Below are 21,860 nucleotides of genomic sequence, written 5' to 3'. Positions count from 1 at the left end.
GTGAGTCCGCACGGGTAGATACCACCACCGCGCCTATTTCTGCCGTGAAGCAGTAACGCATTTCGGCTTGAAGGGTGGGGCAGCCGTCGTAACTATACTGAGACCTTACAACTTATATCTCAAGGTGGGTGGCGCATTTGGTGTTGTAAATGTCTATGGGCTCCAGTAACCACTTAACACCAGGTGGGCTGTGAGCTCGTCTACCCATCTAAGCATTAAAAAAATAAATAAAGAAAATTGCTTACCATTTATGTAGGAAGTATTTATTTTCTTCTTAATTTAGTAACCTACTCTAATAATTTATGGCGCTGTTTTTAAAATATCTCCACTTGCAACTGTGGCGCCACCTTAATTGGCTCCTTTTCAGCGGACACTTTTGAATATACTGAGATAGCGGTCCTTACTTCTATCCTCCATAATTGAAATTCAAGAATATAAGGACTATAATCTCAAAAACTTGAATTGCAATTAGAATGTAGTGGGAGCTGGACATCAGTCGCTCAATCGACTGGTTTTAGAACGTCGTTTATATTCGATACAAGTTCAATAGCGTCGCTTTATTGCACCAATTCTCAATGTATCTGTGCTATCTGTATTTACAATATGGAGGGTAGAGGTAAGGAGAAGTCTCATATGGTAGAAGCTTGAATAAGTATCCCACTTTCAGCACTAAATAACAGTTCAAAAATCCTCCGGAATGGCGCTAGCATAGGCACAGGGTGTGATATGAATTGAGCAATTGTTAACTGATTGAAGTATGCTGAGTTAAGAAATTTAATATATTTAATATCTAGAGTAGTTAGTGACAGTGTAATATACAAGACCTCACATGTTTACGTAGTCAAAACTAATTTCGTCAATATAACCTAAAATTATTGCTGTGGTAAAACATGGAGACATCGATTGCATTGTCTTATCAGCTTTAAATAAAATAGTTTTTGTGATTTTGTAGTGCTTACAGTTCTTTCGTTCTTTTTTTATTTCTCTATCTTATTCTAATAACTATCAGCGCCTTTTTTTAAATTTACCCGATTGCTACTGTAGCGCCACCCTTATTTAGTAGATTTTAACGGACACTTTTTCACACACAGAGACGGTTCTCCTTACCTCTACCCTCCATAATCTTATATCCAATGAAGCTGTTTCCGGTCGAATTGTCAAAGTCGAGCACATAATCGATTAAATAGAAAACGCTACATTCTCAATCTTACTTCGTCTTATCGTATACTCGCGTAATATCGATATGTAAGTATTAACCTACTGTTATTTTTAATCTACGTGGGATATTTTAATGTAAACATAAATGACTTTTTGGCGGGAACGCGAGGAGTGAAGCTGTGTGATTTGTTTTATTTTGTCTATTTAGTGTTTCTTCAGGTTTAAATGTGTAATAACGGTGGTTTAATAACTGTTTAGTATCTGTGAAAGTACACAAATGAATGAAAATGAAACAGAGTCGCTGAGCGTAACTTCTCGGGATTCTTCAAAAAGTCCACTGAAAAAATCTCAGTAAATGACCACCATTTTGCTGAGATTATATTTCATTCCATATCATCTCATCTCATTTAATTTCATCCTAGTTGATTAACGTCTCAAATTAATTATCCTCATTTCATTTCATTTCATATTATCATTTTTCATAAAAATAAGAATTTATATTAAAATACGACATTACTTAAAAGGTCTTAGTTACCAGGTCATAAAATCCGTTAAAAAAAAGCAAACATAGACAACTTTTTAAAATTATCACTAACTAATTTACATTATTCCTTCGAATATTAAAGTGTTAGATAATTACATACATACATACATTTGTCCCCGTAGCTTTTACTATATACACGATTATCATAAAAAAAAAATCATATCTACACGCAATATTTATTGCTATTTGTTTTATATATTCGCCCGTATATAAAGTCTTTATTATTTATTATTACCCTCACTAATAGATTATGTTTATGATCTTTTGCTAATTTAAATAATACTGGCGAGCATATACATAATATGTTTTTGATCGTGCTAATCTCGATGCCTCCAATGAACACTCTACTATATACTATACTATACTCTAACTCAATATTTTGAAATTTTCGTTTTTCACGCAAATCGCTTCACTATTTTAAAAGTATTACAAATTCATTATTGACGGGGTTCGAAGCAAGAGTAAATCAGCTAGTTACACAAGAAAATACCATAAATATATCTGCAATAATAAAGATTTTATCAACTAAAAGCACCTCCTGTAAACCTACGAATTTGGAGTTAAAGTAGTGTTCATTGGAAGCATCGATCTGTCAGCGACAATATCTTTTGTTAATAGGAGTGACGAGAGGCATTGAGTGTCTATGGGTAATAAAAAAACCTTTATTATATTGTCTTCGCCACAAAAGGGACTTGTTTACTCGAGAATTTCAATAAATCTCACAAATAACCTACAAATCAGACGATTGTATTTTCTTTTGGTATTTTGGATTAATTATCCGTAAGTGCATTTTGATTATAATTTGCGTAATTACTGGTGGGAAGACCACTTGTGAGTCCGCTCGGATAGGTACCACCGCCCTGCCTATTTCTGCCGTGAAGCAGTAACGCGTTTTGGTTAGAAGGGCGGGGCAGCCGTCGTAACTCTACTGAGACCTAGCCGTTGTACTGAGACTTTAGAACTTGTATTTCAAGGTGGGTGGCACGTCTACGTTGTAGATGTCTATGGGCTCCAGTAACCACTTAACACCAGGTAGGCTGTGAGCTCGTCCACCCATCTAAGCAACAAAAAAAAAAGCGGTCACTCGAATTTCCCGCCGGAATTTGTGACGCAATCGCTTAATGTGACGTCACGATTGATTCTGTCCATTGGCATTTCGTGATCACGATCCGAATGAGAAAATCTGACGTGTCGCGGTTTTTGGTGAGAAATTCGAAGAATGCACGTACAATGAATGAATGAATGAATGAGACGTTCGCTCCTGGCCTTTTTCATTTTTCATTATTATTATTATTTTTAATTGTATTTTTTGACTTGTTTTTTCCTTTATTGTAAATATTTATATTTATTAAAAAAAAAGAAAATATTTGAGAAAAAACAAAAAAAAAAACAGCTCCCTGATTTGTTTCGCCGGTTCTTCTCAGGACTGTGGCTTTTTTTGGAACCGGTGGTAGAGTTAACATTTTTATTGATATTTTGATTTCAACAAGTGTGTCATACTGACATCTAAGTTGAGATAAATGATTATGAATTTGAATTTGAATACCTACTATAATTCGCTGGTAAGTACAAATGACTCTTAACATAACAATGTATCACCACCCTTCGTATACCACCCCGCCGCCGTGTACCTGCCTTCGATGACTTCTTTGTTTCTATCGATAATGGCGTTGCGCCCGTGCAACATGCTCACCGCCCTAGCCGGGCTATGATCTATGACCCAAACTGCACGGACAAAATAATTCTACTATAGACATTCCGGCGCCTTATTAAAAAGATCGAGGAGCGAAATCGACATATTAACTTCAGTGCGCCGCGCAGGGCACCGGTGACCTACACGGCAGTCAAAGTGTTAACGGAAATACAAACAAAAAAAAAATAAAACTGCAACACAAAATAATAATAAGCAGTGTATTTAATAGAAAATAACTTAGCTTCGTTTTAATATAGAAGCTTTAAATTTTTAACGCATACAAAATGTTATGATACATACATAATATATAAAATGGGGAAAAACAGGACAAAAATATTGCTACAAACAATAATACGACTCCGAATTACATTCGATTTGATTGACTCCGATTCTGTGGGTGCAAATTTCGGAACAATTTCATTTTTATACATATTTATATATCGACAGGTGAAAGACCTCATTCCCGATCCTGCGGACAGAATGGAAAGCAGTCGACGTCGCCCCAAACACGTCATTTCGGATCCTCCCGATGCACTAACGGTGCTTTTAGGTACCTCAAGCACCTGTCACCGTTCTCGTCGAACCCGTCGCTTGCGACGAATGGCTCGACGAGTGAATTAACCCACAGACACAGCCCACTGAGTTTCTCGCCGGATCTCCTCAGTGGGTCGCGTTTCCGGTCCGGTGGTAGATTCTGCGAAACACGGCTCTTGCTAGGGTTCGTGTTAGCAACGTCATCAGGTTTGAGCCCCGTGAGCTCACCTACTAGTTTACGTAGGAAAAAAAAAAACAAAAAAACAAAGACTATTCGGGCTTAGCGACATCTTTGCAACTTTACAGGAGAGCCATTTAAAGTTTAGAAAAAGTATCATTACAAAAAAAAAACTTCTTCAGCCATTTGAATGGAATGAACATAATTAAAGTTCAATTGAAAATATCGAACTGTTGATGCTGATATCAAATAAAACGGACCTTTAATTACAAAGATATATGTCCCTTAAACTATACAGCCTTTCACCCCTCGATATATCTCGCCACGTTGTTTGTCCGCGATGGACACCTAAACTACTGAACCGATTTTGACTTTTCCTTTTTTTAATATGTGTTTTGTTCCAACTTAGGCCATAGGATGGTTTTTGTTTCGATTAATGGTCGCAATATTTATTGATTAACAATAAAATGATTTCTTATGTTGATTACTGTTATTAATTTAATATTCATAAGTCTAAAACAGATGGCGCTTTAAATCAGTTTTTCCAGACAATTGTAATACTGTCTGACAAAAACAGCTCATAGATGGCGCTGTTTTAAAAATACCAACGTTTCACATAAGCTACAATTTAATGGCATAAACACCACGTGTTGCTGAGGCTAAAGTATAAGTTAAATTTATTTCGCAGTAAACGCAATACAGTGAAATCCAATTGTTCTTGCCTTGTTAATTTTTGGTATTAGCATAGCCGGCCGCGTGTTTAGAAACAAAAACCTTAGCCACAGCAACGTGTGGCCGGCTCTGCTAGTAGAGAATATAAAATGTCAGTATATGAGACTGTTGTCTATAGACTCCAAAAAGGTTGTCGAAGCGAGCGATTGGTGAGCTTAGTGCGAGTTTTTTAACGTTCTCGATAGCGTAAAAGTTAACTCAAATTTGTATGGAGTTAGAACAGCGCCCCTAGCGGCAAACGTAGGCAAACGTTCCAACTCCATACCAGAGTTAACTTTTACGCTATCGAGAACGTTAAAAAACTCGCGTTAAGCACACTGGTTCTGCATCGCAATTCACTGTGTCTCTGACACAATGCCCTAAGGATCCAACAATTTCTGATCATACATTACTGTTTCATTTACCTTGCCCTCTGTTCAAAGCTGACACCGGCGACTGTCTTAATTAACCATAAATGTATTTTGGACGCGAACTAAAAGTTAACTTTATAAAAATAAGTTTGAAAGTAGCCCCGGTAATCAAAAAATGAAAGAGCCTACAGTTAGCGTGCTGTGGACATGTGATGCGTGGAGAGGAGACGCATGTGACTAGGAGATGTATGGAAATGGTAGTGCAAGGTAGAGGGGGAAGAGGTCGACCGAAGAAGATATGGATGGAGTGTGTGAATCACGATATGAGAGAGAGAGAGGAGTGAGTGTTGACATGACGGCTGATAGAAGAGAAAAATTAGCTGTGCCGACCCCACCTAGTGGGATAAGGTGGAGAAAAAGAATAGATCTATCGATGACCATAGAAATCGGGAGTCAACCAAATCGTATGAATTATTGTTGCTAGGAGAAAACATAATTTGAGAATTGGAACAGCAGAGATTGTGTTGACGAGACTAATCACACAGTACGCGTCTGCAGTTATAGCAGATTTACTTATTTACTGGTGGTAGGACGCATTGTTGGTCCGCGCGGGTAGCTCCCATCGCCCAGGCTATTTCTACCGTGGAGCAGTAATGCGTTTCGGCTTGAAGGGCACGGCAGCCGTTGTACTGTGAAACTGGGACTTAGAACCCTAAATGAGGCCGTCAGCACAAAACTGGCTTAACCCACAATTTTTCATAGTCGCACAGTTTTATATTGCAATTTATTTAAAATATAATAAATTTTGATGCAAAACCGGCCTATCCCCAGTTTTACCCATCGACAACAGATTGTAAACATTATTTTTGCGAGTATTATTACTGCTTACGAAGCAGTGTAAAAGTAAATTCGAACCTCTTTATCTCCATACTAACTACGATATGCTTAGGCCACTTTTGCGGCCTCAAATGTGGTTTCACTTAATAATATGATCCAGGTTCCAAGCTGCCTAGTGGGTCAAGTGAACATGATTGTTTTCTTCATTTGTTGCCCTTATAGGTAGACAAGCATATGGCCCACCTGATGGTTAGTGATTACCAGAGGTCGGAGTAGGTAAATTGATTTAAGGTCGTCGACGTCAAACGTAGATGATAATATGGATATGCCTCCAAAATACTGGAACTTCATATTTATTGTGATATTTGTTCCGGAATTTTGAAATTAGCATGAATCTGTGTCTAAGGTGAAAAACGTATTAACAATATCAATCTACGCTGCCAGTACTAGCTAACGGTGAAAGAAATCAGTATTTTATTTTATATAAAAACGCCTTAGAATAGTTACACTGTATTTTGTCCCTTTCTGTTGAATTAGAAATGACGCTTGTCAGTATGAGACAAAACTTAGACAGGGCTTTTTGTTACTTTATCTCATGTTCATCTTTGTTCACGACGCATCGACCGCACGCAACGACTAATCAGAAGCAAGTATCCTGTATGACTCATTGGGTGTTTGTTAGAAAAAACGTTGCGCGCGCGCTGTATCGCGCCAGGTATCTCACTTGCTTACCTCGGTTCGTAGAGTGTACTGCTATCGTAGTTCAAATCCGGGAAATTTTTCCGGTACTTCCCACACATTATGGATAAAATGGCATGTCCATATTATAACATCTTGACTCAAGTATATAAAATCAATCTACCTACTCCGACCACTAGTGATTACCGTCGCCCATGGACTTCAGCAATGCCAGGGGTAGAGCCAAGCCGCTGCCTACGCTGGCTTATACGATTATTGTTATTAATAAGCCGCCATTTACACTCAGTTGAACTGCCATCGGACAAATTCAGCCATGGCCCAAGTTTAACAGAAGAAGAAGAAAACATTTTTAGGACGAGCCGCAAATCAGTCTCAAACAACACAATCAAAGTTTCACCGCGAATTTATTGAATTGAACATGAAAACAAAAAAAAATAAAAACTATAAACATTATACCAAGCCCTAACAGAATCAAGCTACTTACAGTACTAACAAAATAACGAAAGAAAAAAAAAACTATATAGCTTAAGACGAAAACTTAAAACAACAATTTCGATCCGCCGCCTCCGAGAGACTCAACGAACGCGCTCTGTGCTTTGACAGAGTGAACAACAAACAGAAGTGGCGCTATTAAAATTCTACTTTTATTTTTATTTAATACTGCTTTCAGCACCGCTGGCTTCAGATATGACTCCCGTTACGAGTAGCTGCATCGTCCTTGTGTCGGAAGGTGCTGACCTTGAGCCATATGTCAGTTACATACAGGAGAGAACCAATCAAGGGAGTTCTTCGCTTAACTGCAACGGCATGGTTCCGTCTCGGATAAACCGATTCTAAAGTTTTTTGTTTGTCTAAAATACTTAAGCGAATACTTCAAGAGTCTTCTTCAGTAGAGTTTTGCCCCGACACGGTTGATGGTCTCGAGCGACGGTAACAACATAGATGCACCACACGCTAGTCCGTCTCCAAAGGGAATAGACACCCCTTGATTGACTTTAAAAAATCAGGCACGGTCAACCAACCCCTAATTAGGATCCCCTGTGTTACGGGTACCAGAGACTGATAAACATACTTATATACATTTAAATATATACATATAGAGTAAATAACCACCCAGATGAAAAGCAAACAGACCTGTTCATCACACGAACGTTTGTCCGATGCGGGACTCGAACCCGCGACCCTTGGCGCAACAGTCAGGGGCTCTAACTACCACCGAGTCAGGCATTGATGCCAGACAATCTTTGACCCCTACGCCCCAATCCAAACAAACAGCGTCGTAACGGGAGTCTTTCTAAGGAAAATACCAAAACTAACTGTCCATAAATCTTTAGATTAGTCTAATTGGTAATTAATTACGATATCGAGTTCACTTGACAGCAGCGGCGTCAGTTGAGTCTTCCTTAAGACAAGACCTTCATATAAACTAACAGCTTACCGTACTAAGAAACGAGACGAACGGAATACGATCACTTAGGTATCAATACCGCGCATAATTCCGGTTCGGCACTGATATTGACACTGCCAAAGCTCTCGGAATCCCTTCACAGGCAATACACTGCGATTGGAGTCGCTAAACTCGAACTTTTAATCGTTAAAAACTTTCAAATCGCATTCCGTTCGTCGGGCGATGTAAAAAAAAAACAAACAAATTTCAATCTAAAACTATAAATTACAGAAATTAATTAAAAAAAACAAAAAAACAGAAATGGAAGCAGACAGACATGGCACTCGACTAAGGGACGGTTAAACAAACAAACTTACATACACGTAAAACATAAAATATACATAATACAATTAACACGTCAACTGCCCTGTCAAAAGGCATCTTTTGTTCTGATGATTGGCTTTTATCGACTAAAGTCCTTTCCGGGTTTTATTTTTGTTTCATTACCTCACGCTGACATATGAGAAGGCTTTGCTCAATCGTCCTCCGTGACGGGCACACGTCAGTAATTGAAATTCTCACTGCGAGGAAACTAAACACATCGTCCTAATGCCGTATGTTACCTCAAAGCGTCAGTCCAACGCCTTTTTAACCAAGCTTCTTCTGTCAACGTGAGCTAATAAAAAAAAATACGCCCGCAACGAAAACGCTCTCTGTTTTGGAGCCGCCTCAATGGAAGCTACGTGACAATGAACGCTTAAAAAAATTATTGCTTTAATTATCTCCATTGTTTCGTCATCCAGTGTTTTTGTTATTGACGTGTAACGAAATGACATTTTACTGTCTTGCGACGGCAACAGCCGGAACAGTGGGGACTGAGCGAGGGCCTCTACTACGCGGTGACCACCTGTGGCCCCTGGCCCCCAGCCCGGTCCCTCACTAGGCCTCTAACTGACGCATTTGATGGGGCGGATTTATTAAAATGCGCACTTTTACACCAACACACGTGTTAACGACCAACAATATTGCCAAAAACTAATATTAAAAATTAATCGATTAATTAATTAATAAATGAAAAAAATGTATATATAATAATAATAATCATAAACAAACTCCTTGTATATTTTCACTAATAATTTCCGGGTCGTTGACCTGTCGAGCTCGCGGGGTCGTTGCCCCGACACAATCGACGACATTATTGCTTCACGTCACTGTACTAGGATAAGTCGGCGCGCGGCTGACGGTAAGCGGTCGCACAACACCAGACCAGTTAAAAAAGCGTCCGACTCGCAGAGCCAAACTGACTAAGGCAATACCCGAAAACCATGATCACAAAATGCCTTCATGATATCGCTTGATCTAGATTTACAAAACTTTATATTTCGGCGGCTCGATCAGTGCAAAGTTACGTGTTCCAAATCGTATTGCTTGTAAGGCTGCTAGCGCAAACTTAGGGCATTTCTGCGGGCGCACTGCATGGCGGAATGAGACACTCGCGCGGGTCCCTTTATTGTACAAATCGAGGCATCATTAAAAACGTGTATAAACTGCGATCTCACGGCTGATCGTCTGGTCCCCACGGGGGGGTCACGGGGGGGTCGCGCTACACCGCGGCCCCCACAACGCTAGTTCACACTTTGTGGCGGTGCACGAGTCCTGGTCCCCGCGGCCGGTCCGCGCGTGACGTCACTCCGCGCTGCTGAAGTACTCTGACGCGTTGCCCCTGCATATGGGACACGTGCGGTTCGACTGAAACGGGAGAGCGCTCATGAGCATCCACCGCGCGGAACCTGGAATCTTAACTGGCGCTAGGGCGGCTTGTGAGCCTGACTGGGTAGCAGCAGTGATCCGATCCAATGTCCTTCTTCAAACGAGGCTTGCGGAGAGTATTAAGCGGTACGCAGCGGCGTGGCTCTACCCCTGGCATTGCTGAAGTCCATGGGCGACGGTAATCACTGATCTTCTTTCGGCATCACTAATAAGCGTTTTTCTTCTAGCGCGGAATTAATATCTAATTACCCTTAAAACCTGAAAGCAGCGACACACATTTTCGGTTGCAAGCGCCATGATCACTAGTGGACTAAAGCCTAGAGGGAGGATCTCGGAAGTAGATAATTCTGTCTATCCTCGTTCTAGTCAGTTGTAGGGTCTTACCCCTGGAAACCCTTGAGTCGCGGCCATAGTGTACCCTCACTATATCGACAAGGTACCCTCACTATATCGACCATGTACCCTCACTATATCAAAAAAGTGTTGGAGGACGACTCACCCTCAGCCATTTATCGACGCATTTAGCGTGGAAGTGGTGGGCGCAGGGCAGCACGCGCAGGGTCTGCCTGGCCTCGAACTCCGCCATGCAGACCACGCACGAGCTCTGCTCGCCCTCCGCCCCGCTGCCGTACTTGTAGCTGGGCAGCTGCTCGATCTCGGCCCGCGCCAGGCCCCGGGGCTTGGCCTCTCCGAGCCGCTCGGCCAGCGACAAAAGCGCCTCGTAGTTCTCCGTCTCGGGGGAGTCTGCGGACTCCTCGCGCGGCTCCCCGTAAGGAGACAGCGGGAACATCGCCAGCAGATTCAGGAATACCTGTTTGGGAGGGGCGTAATTACTGGTAGGACACCTCTTGTAAGTCCGCGCGGGTAGGTACCACCGCCGTGCGTATTTCTGCCGTGAAGCAGTAATGCGTTTCGGTTTGAAGGGCGGGGCAGCCGTTGTAGCTATACTTGAGATCTTAGAACCTTATACCTTTAACCTTAACGGTTACCTTTAACGGCCGTCTGGTGTAGTGGTAAGTGACATGGTCACTACACAAGGGGGTCGCGGGTTCGAATCCCGCCAAGGGAACATATTTGTATGATAAATATAAAAAATGTCTTTTCCAGGGCTATGGATGTATATTAAATATATGTATGTGTATAATAAAAATCTTACATTTATTTCCGTTATCTGGTACTTGTAACACAAGTTCTTTACGAACTTATCACGGGACCAGTTAACGTGGCGTGATTGTTAGTAAATATTTATTTATTTATTATTATTTATTTTATTTATATCTCAAGGTGGGTGGCGCATTTACGTTGTAGATGTCCATGGGCTCCAGTAACCACTTAACAGCAGGTGGGCTGTGAGCTCGTTCACACATCTAAGCAATAAAAAAAAATAAAAAATTGGTCAAAATAAACATTGTATGCCAGTTGCCCTCCCACTGACACGCATTACTCTTTCACTGCAGAACTATTAAAACTAAATGTCCAGTTAACCTACGTCGGAAGTATCCGTCAGTGCTAGTATGTACTAGATGTTGCTGACCCTGGTCGCCCACTGAGTTTCGCGCCGGATCTTCTCAGTGGGTCTCGTTTCCGATCCGGCGGTAGATTCTGCGAAGCACTGCTCTTGCTAGGGCCAGTGTTAGCAACTCTCCGGTTTGAGCTCCGTGAGCTCACCTACACGTTAGGGTGAAGCTGAAATAGCCTCTTGAGGCTATCAGCATAGGTAGGAGAAAAAAAGACCTTGGTCAACACCCAGTAGGTACTTCGATCCTTCAGACCCGCTAGGCAGTCAATACAATTGAGTATTCATTGTTACGTCAAAGTCTCCGGCAATTTCCCCAGACCAGACGAGCCCGTCTGCTCATCACCAGCGATAAAAGCAAAACCTAAAATAGCAATATCATGGTGCTGTCCACGAGTACCTGATAAGTTGGAGGGGGCGGAGGTAGCTGGAGGGGCTGAGCGACGTGCAGCTGCTGGACGTGGGGAGCTCCGACCAGGCCGCTGCCACCCTGGGGACACAAAGCGACATGTCTGGTGCGTTACTGGCGTAATTTCGAGGGTACGGTGCCGAGGGATAAAGGCAGGAGGAGGGAGAGTTTCTTCAACCACGTGACGGGCTTATTAACAGTATAGACTGACTCGGAGGTAATGTAGTTAACACCTCTGACTGTTGCGCCGAGGGTCGTGGGTTCGATTCCCGCATCGGGCAAACGTTCGTGATGAAAAGGTCTGTTTGCGTTTGAGAGTCACTCACCTGTGCGTGCAGGTGGTGCAGGTGCGCGTGAGGCCAACGCGCCGCGTGGCGCACGTAGGGCCGCGCCCCCACCCCGCCCCCCGCGCGCCTCTGCACAAGACAAACTTTCATATACAGGGTGCTCAACATATAAACTAAACGGGGCATTCGATGACAGTCAGCTGACGAGAGCGGTCAATGAACTCCTAAGAATCCGTTTTATTGTTTTTATGTGACGGAATTTTTGAACACCATTTTGACCGAATTCGCGTCGTCCAATCAACTAGACAATTCGCCCGCACGTCAAGGACATGTAGGTACAATAATTCCATAACTTCGCTCTGATATCCTGACTGGTATCAACAGGATGACATTAATTGTTAGTTCATTTTGCTATTGAAGCGTGTTTTTACGTGCTACCCTCTCTCTGTAACATGGAATCCAAATATCTGTATATATTCATGACGGCTTACAATACTTCTGCAGCGGTAAAGCACAAAATACCCTTCCGCGCATGCTCTGACCACACACATGCGACCACTAAATAAAATTGAGACTTGGAACCCGTGTCTCAAGGTAGGTGACGGCATTCACGTTCTGAGTATGAACTAAGGTAGCCACTTCACACCAATTACCAGCTGGGTACAGTATCCTCATGCGATACTCGGCAAACCGTTACTGACCATTCTTGCCATATGAAAAGATTGTTGTTAGTCCAGACCGACATCACACATCCAAAGTTGTGGTAGTCAAAGTTTTGTAACATGTCCATTGACAACAGAAAGTATTAAATATCTGAAACGTGGAATCTTTGAGGATCGAAGAGAGAACAGCAGCAGGCGGCGACATGGTTGCGCCCTCGATATTGCTGATCAGGGCGACGATTACCACTAACCATCGATATAGACCAGGGGCTCCCAAACTTAATTTATCTACTGCCCACTTTGGGAATAAATTCTTTTTTAGCGCCCCCATTTTTTCGCCTACTTAGAAACCACTATAGCCAGAGCTCAGTCGGAGTCTAAGAATCTCCTAGATGAAATTACAAATCGCCTCCCAAGCCTCAACACAGCGCCCTCATTTTTTTCTGGTCCTCTTACCACCCCCTTTCAGGCCTGCAGCGCACACAAGGGGGCCTCATCGCCCACTTTGGGAAAGGCTGATCTAGACACATGTTCATGTGCCTTCACGTCACCTGATTCTCAAAAGTCTCTTCAATTCTTCAGTCTGAAGAACTCTTCAGTCGGGTCTGTTATCTCTCTAATACGGATCAGCGGGTAGATATTTTATTCTGACTCTCTAGATATCCTGACCTTTCGTAACTCAAGGTCCGAAGAACATGACGCTGTGTGAATCGATAATAATACATCATAATATGGAATCAGGAATGACTAGTCACGTATACTCACGTGATGGTGTGACAAGGCGTGTCTGGCGTGGTGCGGAGCCATTAGCTCCAATGGGGTACCCCGGGCCTGCGGAAACCGGGATCTTCAGTTCAAGCTGTTATAGGCATACCAGTTAACGGTAGACGACGGTAAGTTGAGTTAACACTGCCAGACTTTTCGTAACTACACAGAGTCGGGCGGTAAGGAAGAATTGTAATTCCTGTATGGTCTTTTAAGAGTCGAACGCACAATGCTACGGCTCAATTTTGGTATCAACTCTTTGACTTAGAACTCAAGTTTTAAGACTTGGGAGTTGGTGGGTGGTGGCGAGTTCGGCGTGATCTTTGTGGGCATCGTAATCCTCTAAGACAGGGGGGGTGAAATATCCATTAGCCATTTATGGGTTTAGGCAGCGGCTTGGCCGTGCCCCTGTGGCGTTGCTGATATCTATGGGTGATGGTAACCACTCGAAATTATGTGGGCAGCTTTGTTCCTCTACGCACAAAGCAACAAAATAGTCAGTTACATTAATGTAGTTCAAAAACTTAAAAAAAAGGAAGCTCTAATAGCCAAAATAAAAAAAAGCTCAATTAAAGAGTCAAATCAAAAGGCTCTTTAAATAGTATATAAAAATGCACGTTTAAAATAGCCGAACTTAAAAAGCTCCTTAAATTGTTTACACTATAAAATTAGAAAATCGTTTTTTCTCCTGGTTACCTTAGCCCGTATATTAGGTCATAATAATGACAGTATTCAGTCATAGATATTACCAAAGTGATGATTGTTTGAAGCTCGCCAAGGATCACATTTATTCACATTCACATTTATTCGTCACAGTATTCCAAGAGTATTTCGATCTTTCTTACCTCGGTGGCCAGGAGTAACGGTGCGTGATGCAGATCCGGCTGGAGTGGAGACAGACCCCCATCCACGTCTAACCTTGGTCCACCGTCCCCTCTCTGTGGGGGGTATTAGCACAGTGAGAACCAGAGTCTATGTGGACATAAGCCGAGAAACTCAACCGGTTTCATATCTGGTTTGAAGAAGTAGTCCTTCCACTTTTCAAGGCACACCGTGCGGGATGTTTTTGCAGCCCTTTGCATCCTCGATTCGTCGCAGTTCATTGCGCTGAATGAGTTTGACACAATTTCGAATTCACAATTGTATAACAGCTGTTATACCCTTCAGACCGGACTCCGTGATAGCTTCGCAATAGAGCTAGGCAGGATAGTGTACCTATAGAAATAGGCAGGACAGTATCTATAGAGATAAACATACACAGGACAGTATTCGTAGAAACAGGTAAGGTAGTGCCTATAGAAATTGGTAGTATTGCAACTATAGAAATAAGTAGGACAGTACCTATAGAAATGGAAATAGACAGGCTAGCACCTATTAAAATTGACGGTATGGTGCCTACTGAAATAGGCAGGATAGTGCCTGCAGAAATAGGCAGGACATACGTCACAATTTTCCCTTATAGGTGAATGCGGTAAAATTTCATAGTTTCCTTTCGCAGTCCTCAAATATTTTATCGATTATTTTGCACCTGGTTTGTTTTTATTTCTTAGATGGTTGGACGAGCTCACAGCCCACCTGGTGTTAAGTGGTTACTGGAGCCCATAGACATCTACAACGTAAATTCGCCAGCTACCTTGAGATATAAGTTCTATGGTCTCAAGTATAGTTAGGACGGCTGCCCCGCCCCTTCAAACCGAAACGCATTAACTGCTTTACGGCAGAAATAGGCGGGGTGGTGGTACCTACCCGCGCGGACTCACAATAGGTCCTACCACCTGCTTGATTGGGCCGAGACAAAATCTCTTACTCACCTGAGAGTTAGTGATGTAGTGCGTGTGAGGATGCGGGGGCGAAGCGAACGGTCCCCTGGGCGTCGCGTACTGCAGACCGGCGTACACCCCACCCATCTGTATCGATACCGGAATTAAGGAAACCTAAGAATAGTATTTGTTGCGGGTACACCATTTAATTTGATTCTAGTTTTGTTTTTCTTATTTTTATACTAGTTTATAGCGCGTTGTAAGTCTGTACACACGTACCTAGCCTGCATTCCCGCAAGGAACCAAAGGGAAACTGGGGGCGAATGAAAATCAGCGCTGTTCGATTTATCGACTTTGTACAGCATTAGCTGGGTCAACTCCTTTTGCCCTTTTCTTTTATTTATATTTTAGTTTATTTAATGTGAAAGACAATAAATGATTTTTTTATTATTACTAGCTGACTTCGTAGTGCCTCAATCGATAAATAAAAGACCTAAACTTTATTTAATTCCGAGAATTTTCATATTTATCTACCTTTTAAACCTTCCCTGGTTTTCCACAAATAATTCAAGACTAAAATTAGCCAAATCGGTCCAGCCGTTCTCGAGTTTTAGCGAGACTAACGAACATCAATTCATTTTTATATATATAGATTATAAAAAACAAAGAGCTTTCGTATGGAAAGAACACGACCAGACCGGCGTTATTCTAGTTCCGAGCCACAAAAGACGCCTTACAACGCATTAATTACATACATTAGAAGCGGACATCGACATCGGAAACATAAAGCGGTTTTGTGAGGGTAGTTGCTTCGTGGTGTTTTTCTCGGGGCATTGACCTCTCAGATCAAATATTTCACGATGTCATTAAAAATGTACGTATTGTTGATGATAGATTCCGAGATAATTAAAATCTAACAACTCATAGTGGACGTTCTACCTCTGATATGAAGAAAAACAATCATACGTCGATATTCAACGTGGATATTTACTAAGTTAGGCATGCGAAGTCTTAACGCGAATCAGGTATTACCTCATTTTCCAGAATAGGGTAAGTCGACGAGTGCCACTTTTATTAACGAAACTTCAGGGAGAGCTTTAAAAGTGTACCTCATTAATATAAGAGTTTAAAATGTTCTCTAGCGTATAAATTTTCAACAAAATATAAACTGGTACTGAGTGAATGTTTAGAACAGTTGTTGATGAAATCATCCAGTGTATCCAGGCCGTTTCATAGTGAAGCCACTGTCACAGATGGACTTTTTTTCGGTTAGGAGGCCGTACCTTCTACGAGGTATTCGCGCCTAAGTGGCACTCGGGGTATGAGAGACTTGAGGGTTTGCAGTTGTTGGGAGCAGACCGATATTTTTAGGGCCCTACGTCAGTCTCACATTCGAAGTCCGATCTCCACCCGGGTTCAGAACCCAGCCAGAGTACAGATATCGACCTTCCTCAATCCTATAACCTTCATCAATGCCGAGGGTAGCTCAGCTCGAAGTATCTCATCAGTGACCAGCTTAAACGTACATTACTTTTTGATTTTTAAAACCTATCTTTAAATAGACTAAATTAAAATGTCTTCAAGGCATTTACAAAAAAAAATACTGCTTAATTTTACGAGGTCCATAGATTTACTCAAAAAACTGTGAACTATTTATTGTAAGGTCACTGGAGCCAATGGGGGCCACTACCAATCGAATTCCCGCTATTGCTCTACTGCTGAAGTACGCAAGATTGGTGGTAGCCAACCAGCCCCTGGAGGGCACAGCGCAGCCCACAAGAAATAGGAAACCGGACAGACAATAATTGATAAAGATTCCATTTTTACAAAGGTCCACTAAACGCAAAATCCTTATACGTCATTTGAGGGCCAATAATCGACCAAACTATAGATTATACCAGACAATTAGCCACAAATGACATGATCGTGATTGGTATCTCGTTTGACGTCAAAATGGTTCTATTCGGTGATTTAGTGAAAATACCCTTTGAATTATAGTTTTAATTTGATTAGGATGTCTATAAAGGTGGACCTTATTGTTAGAGTGTTTTGAATGTGTCCAATCTCCGGTCGCCTATCCCAGTGATCGCTAAATCTATAAAACCACACCGGAAACACAGTTAGCATTACAAAAATCTGGGCATGCATATATATTCACAATGTGCTTATGTTACGCAAGCGGCTCGGTAGTTCAAGCGAGTGTCGCGCCAAGACGTATGCCAGGTAAATGACAAGTACTTAAGCGAACTAGACCCGATACCTATATCTCGATATTAAAGGCCATCACGTTACGGGATAGACATGGAGATAGAACTGACCCTGAATCCGTACAGACTGTACCCACGCCCTGTCACAACAAAGCAAATTAATAAGTCTTGTTGATTTTATGACCCTATTTGGGTCTTAGCATAATGGGTACCGGTCATACCGGACATATTTTACTTTCTTCTTCTTTGTCGGTACACTCTTGACAGAGTGGTCGTGGTTATTACTTCAGGCGTTGGTGTCAAGCTTCCCAATATAGCTTTAACAAGCTTCGTATCCTTTAGGCCCCCAAAAACTTCGTAATATCTAAGTCATAATTATATTAGCTCGTCTTTGCGTGCGATCCTCGGTTCAACTCCGAGCGCTCCTTGTAATAGCAATATGTACACGTGCGAGTTTTAACGTATTTAGACGTATTACAGTCCCCGGCGGTAAATAGTGCACCTTCGATCTTCAAAACACCAATATCAAACAAAATATGCCGAACAACAAGAAAATTAGCCGATTGTCTGTACCTAAAGGTCGATGGGCGATATTTATTGTCAGGTACTGTAACAGGAATGGGATATTCGATTTATGCCCGTTCACCGATATCTGAAGCTTTGGCAATCGTAAAATAACGCATGATTCACTCGTAAAGGACCGATTTATAATATATAAATGAGTAATATATATTTCAGCTAGATCTATTAGTAAATAAGTAAGAATTTATATTTTCTTCAATATCAGTGATGTTACGTGAGCCTATAAGTTGAATGTAAAAAGTTATAAAGTTTTTTTTAATTATCTCCATTATTGTTTTTTGGATTTATTCCCTTTTTCCAATTTGTGGTTCAATTATAAATCGATCTTGAATTTTTAATTAAGTAGTAGAGTATATATTGAATAAAAACTATCCAACGGAAATCACTGCACCCATTGGTATATCAAAAATGCAATCTTTCAGTGGCCGGACTATATTGATTACAATTACTACATCAAATGGCTAACCTCTCAAACTTTGTATAGTGGATCAATAATCTGATGAATAGAAAGACAGTTTCTACTCATTAAATTCTCATTAACCGCGAATTAAATAGCGCGTTATTGAACAATTTCTCGCTTCGTTCGTACCACAGATAAACAAGTGCTCATGTGTTAACAGATTTGAAGCTCTTTGCAGTTAAGCAATGAAGAGGGTATGAGATAAAGACGTTCGCATCTGGGCTAAAGGATCGTGATCGTGATGAGCGGGTTGTGACTGATTGATTCTCCATTAAGCTAGCTAGGCGTTTGCAATTGGTGGCTATTATTGAGTGCGACACTATTCCGCAAATTCAGCATCTTGCAACTAATGCGGCCACGGTAGTCTCCAACGACACACAACGTTAATGGATACAGTCTACTTATGAAAAACACGGAATAGTTCACATATCCGCCATTAGCCTCTTAGTGGAAAATCGATATAGGCAAAATCAACCAACTTAAAACAGTCTAGCGGTGCTAATCTCTTAAAATCAAGTATTTTATCTTAGATGGGTGGACGAGTTTACAGCCCACTTGACGTTAAGTGGTTACTGGAGCCCATAGACATCTACGCCACCCACTTTCAGATATAAGTTCTAAGATCTCCGATCTAACATACAATTTGTTTCATGTCCTCTTCATCGCCTGAGGTTTTCAAATACACAGTACAACGTTCCACATTCAGTGCAAGAGTCTCGCTGTGCCATGAAGCTTAACGCTCCTGATTCTAGCTTGGACAAACATTTTGATCAAATGCAGCGATGGCACCACACGAATACACCACTCCAAGTGAACAGCCGGCGTACTGAATCGAAATAAAGGCGAAGTCCTATAATTTAACGAGACTCGATCGCTACAATGAAAGGGTTCTCTGGTCATGTATATCATTGAAAGGTTTCACAAATCACACGATTCAAAATCGTTTAGTTACAGACGCTAAAACCGAATGAAAGCATACTTCAATTATATCTCCGTTATTAAAAATACTAATATTTAATCGCGATCAAATCTCGCTTCGACGGTAAACGCTCCGCAGATTCACTAAAACAGGAGACACGTGCACGGGATAGGAGGAGGGAGGATGGAACTGCTTACTGGATTCACTAACAAACATTCATATGAAATTTCGCAATTAATAAAAAAAAATGCTTTTATCAGAATCCGACGACAGGGCCTCTCTATAATGATACTGGAAATCGTATACGCCCCAATATGGATCCTTTTCACCAATTTGGGCATATTTTTTGGTACACTCGAATCAATTCGCCTCATTGACACTACTCGCTAGTGTTATTTTAACAATATCGCTTCTTTATCGTATAAGTAAGGCACTTGATTAGTTACAAAAATATCAACAACCTATTCGGTAAAAGACTTATAGATAACGTCGCGTCGTAAGAGATAAGACGGCTGGCGTGTCGTATTAGAGCGATGCGTACTGGTGTTCAAATCCCGTAGGCGGATACCGATTTTTCCAAAGGAATAAGTACTTAAAAAATTGTTCACGAATGACTTCCACGACGAATGAATAACATTTAATTTTTGTGATCGTTATTGATGAAGAGCGCGTATGTGGACGCATCAGTGGGCTGTCCCAAACGTGAGCGACAGTAATACATGCAAGAGACGTCGAAGTTCCAAATTTATTATATTAATGTTTGTTCCATCAAATCTATTTAGACTTGACCATTGTTGCCATTGATCTTTTCGTCAAACTACACAAACAAATTTTACTAAAAAAACCTAAGTTTTAACGGTGCCATCTTGAACCAACTACACATAAAACATTGTGCGTACGAGAACCGATCTAAGAGAACATTCTAGAATTCATGCATATGCAAAAGCGTTAACAGTTAAAACCAGTAAGCAGATCCATTTTTGAAAATCCATCACCGAAACCTGGCGTCGATGACAATGCAACACCACTAAATTGCATTCGATAAGCTTTGTGAGCTTTTCGCCCACGGAATATCAGTTAAGGGGCTGGAATTAATCAACCGGCGCTAAGTTCGACACAGTTAAGAAAAACCCTCAAAATAGGCTTATCTGGGTAATGTCTCTTTACTCAGCAGAATAAGACAAGAAGCAAAGCAAGCAAATGTAATAAACGACCTTCTGATGGTAAGGTAATAATAATAATTATGCGTAATGCATTTTAGCGGCATTGCACTATCAACTGATATTAAACCAACTTAATTAAAAACATGGACACAACCTATGGCTTTCATCACATACATATGTTAAGCTTAACACGAGCTTTCAATAACATTAATCAAACATTTTACAAGATAAATGCTTAGGAGCTATATATTCAGTGTCTGCGTGTTGTTTTAAGGAAAATAATAGTAATAGTTAAGAGTAATTCTAAGGAGAGTGTCTATTGTGTTTACTTTGACGACATTGTTTTTTTTTCGACAGGGTGATAAAGAAATGCTATTGTAAATTTTAATTTGAAAAAAAAAACTAATAAATATATCACAATCATCAAGTGGACATATCACTGCGTGCCAATTCTGCATATGAATCAAAATTATACATACATAGAAATATTTAATGTGTGTTTGTTTGTGTGTTCAAGTTTTTTGTACCTGGTATCTCAGATGTGGCAGTGAAGGTAGAACTCCCCATAGCTCGGCGGCTGCGTTCCCGCCGCCCTGACGTTCACATACCGTCACACACATCGTCTCCAATGATAGCAAGACCGACTTTATCATGCGCGCCAGGCGATGGTGCCAGATTTTTATATTGGAACAGTGTGCTTAGTTATTTAGAACCTATCGCGTCGTTACATTTGGACGATTGCTAACAATATTTTGTTTAACACGTTTTTCGACCCACCGATGGGCCTAGCGTACAGTTATGCGGGGTCTCCAATTAGGTTTTAAAAAAAAAAATGGGGAAAGAGATTTCACTTTTATTAGTTCAATTACACAAACAATTAAATTATAGAAATTGGCAGAAAGGAGATATTGTCTAAGACCGCTCCCCATCAACTAAATACGACTGAGTGACTCTCGGTCGGTAACTATTACCAAGAGATTTCTTACTATGCTTACTCAGCATCAGTGGTTATAAAAAAGGATGTAACATCACTTTAACTAACATGGGGAGTCTGTAACAGTACCATACCGTTCGGACCAAGCCAAAATCAGGGAATCAATAATTTTGATCAATTCCACATTTTTATACTAAAATTTATAAAACGCGATAATTTGCACGAAAGACAAAATTAGCGACTTTTACCGTCTAGTTTTTAGGATATTTGAAAAGGCCTTGATAAAAACTTCAAGTTTCTATTGGATTTTTGAA

The 21,860-nt window shown here is 41.0% G+C and overlaps 1 protein-coding gene across 2 annotated transcripts in view; it reads right to left on the bottom strand.

Annotated features, from left to right (window-relative positions):
* Positions 1 to 7,110: 7,110 nt before the first annotated feature.
* Positions 7,111 to 21,860, bottom strand: part of LOC114248477 (uncharacterized) — a 40,561-nt gene continuing 25,811 nt past the window's right edge. The window contains exons 9-16 of one of the 2 annotated variants that reach the window (XM_089737923.1): positions 21,140 to 21,205; positions 15,333 to 15,428; positions 14,367 to 14,459; positions 13,522 to 13,587; positions 12,134 to 12,223; positions 11,799 to 11,888; positions 10,382 to 10,693; positions 7,111 to 9,861 (exon numbers count right to left, since the gene is read on the bottom strand). In XM_089737923.1, coding sequence (XP_089594049.1) covers positions 9,799 to 9,861; positions 10,382 to 10,693; positions 11,799 to 11,888; positions 12,134 to 12,223; positions 13,522 to 13,587; positions 14,367 to 14,459; positions 15,333 to 15,428; positions 21,140 to 21,205 — 876 coding nt within the window. In that variant the 3' untranslated portion in view covers positions 7,111 to 9,798. The remainder of the gene's footprint in view (positions 9,862 to 10,381; positions 10,694 to 11,798; positions 11,889 to 12,133; positions 12,224 to 13,521; positions 13,588 to 14,366; positions 14,460 to 15,332; positions 15,429 to 21,139; positions 21,206 to 21,860) is intronic. The other variant, XM_089737924.1, reaches the window with a different exon arrangement.

The sequence above is a fragment of the Bombyx mandarina genome, chromosome 24 (assembly GCF_030267445.1).
Source record: "Bombyx mandarina strain Sakado chromosome 24, ASM3026744v2".
Classification (NCBI taxonomy): domain Eukaryota; kingdom Metazoa; phylum Arthropoda; class Insecta; order Lepidoptera; family Bombycidae; genus Bombyx; species Bombyx mandarina.
Note: the sequence above shows the minus strand (reverse complement) of the source record. Positions and strands in the feature narration are given on the sequence as shown.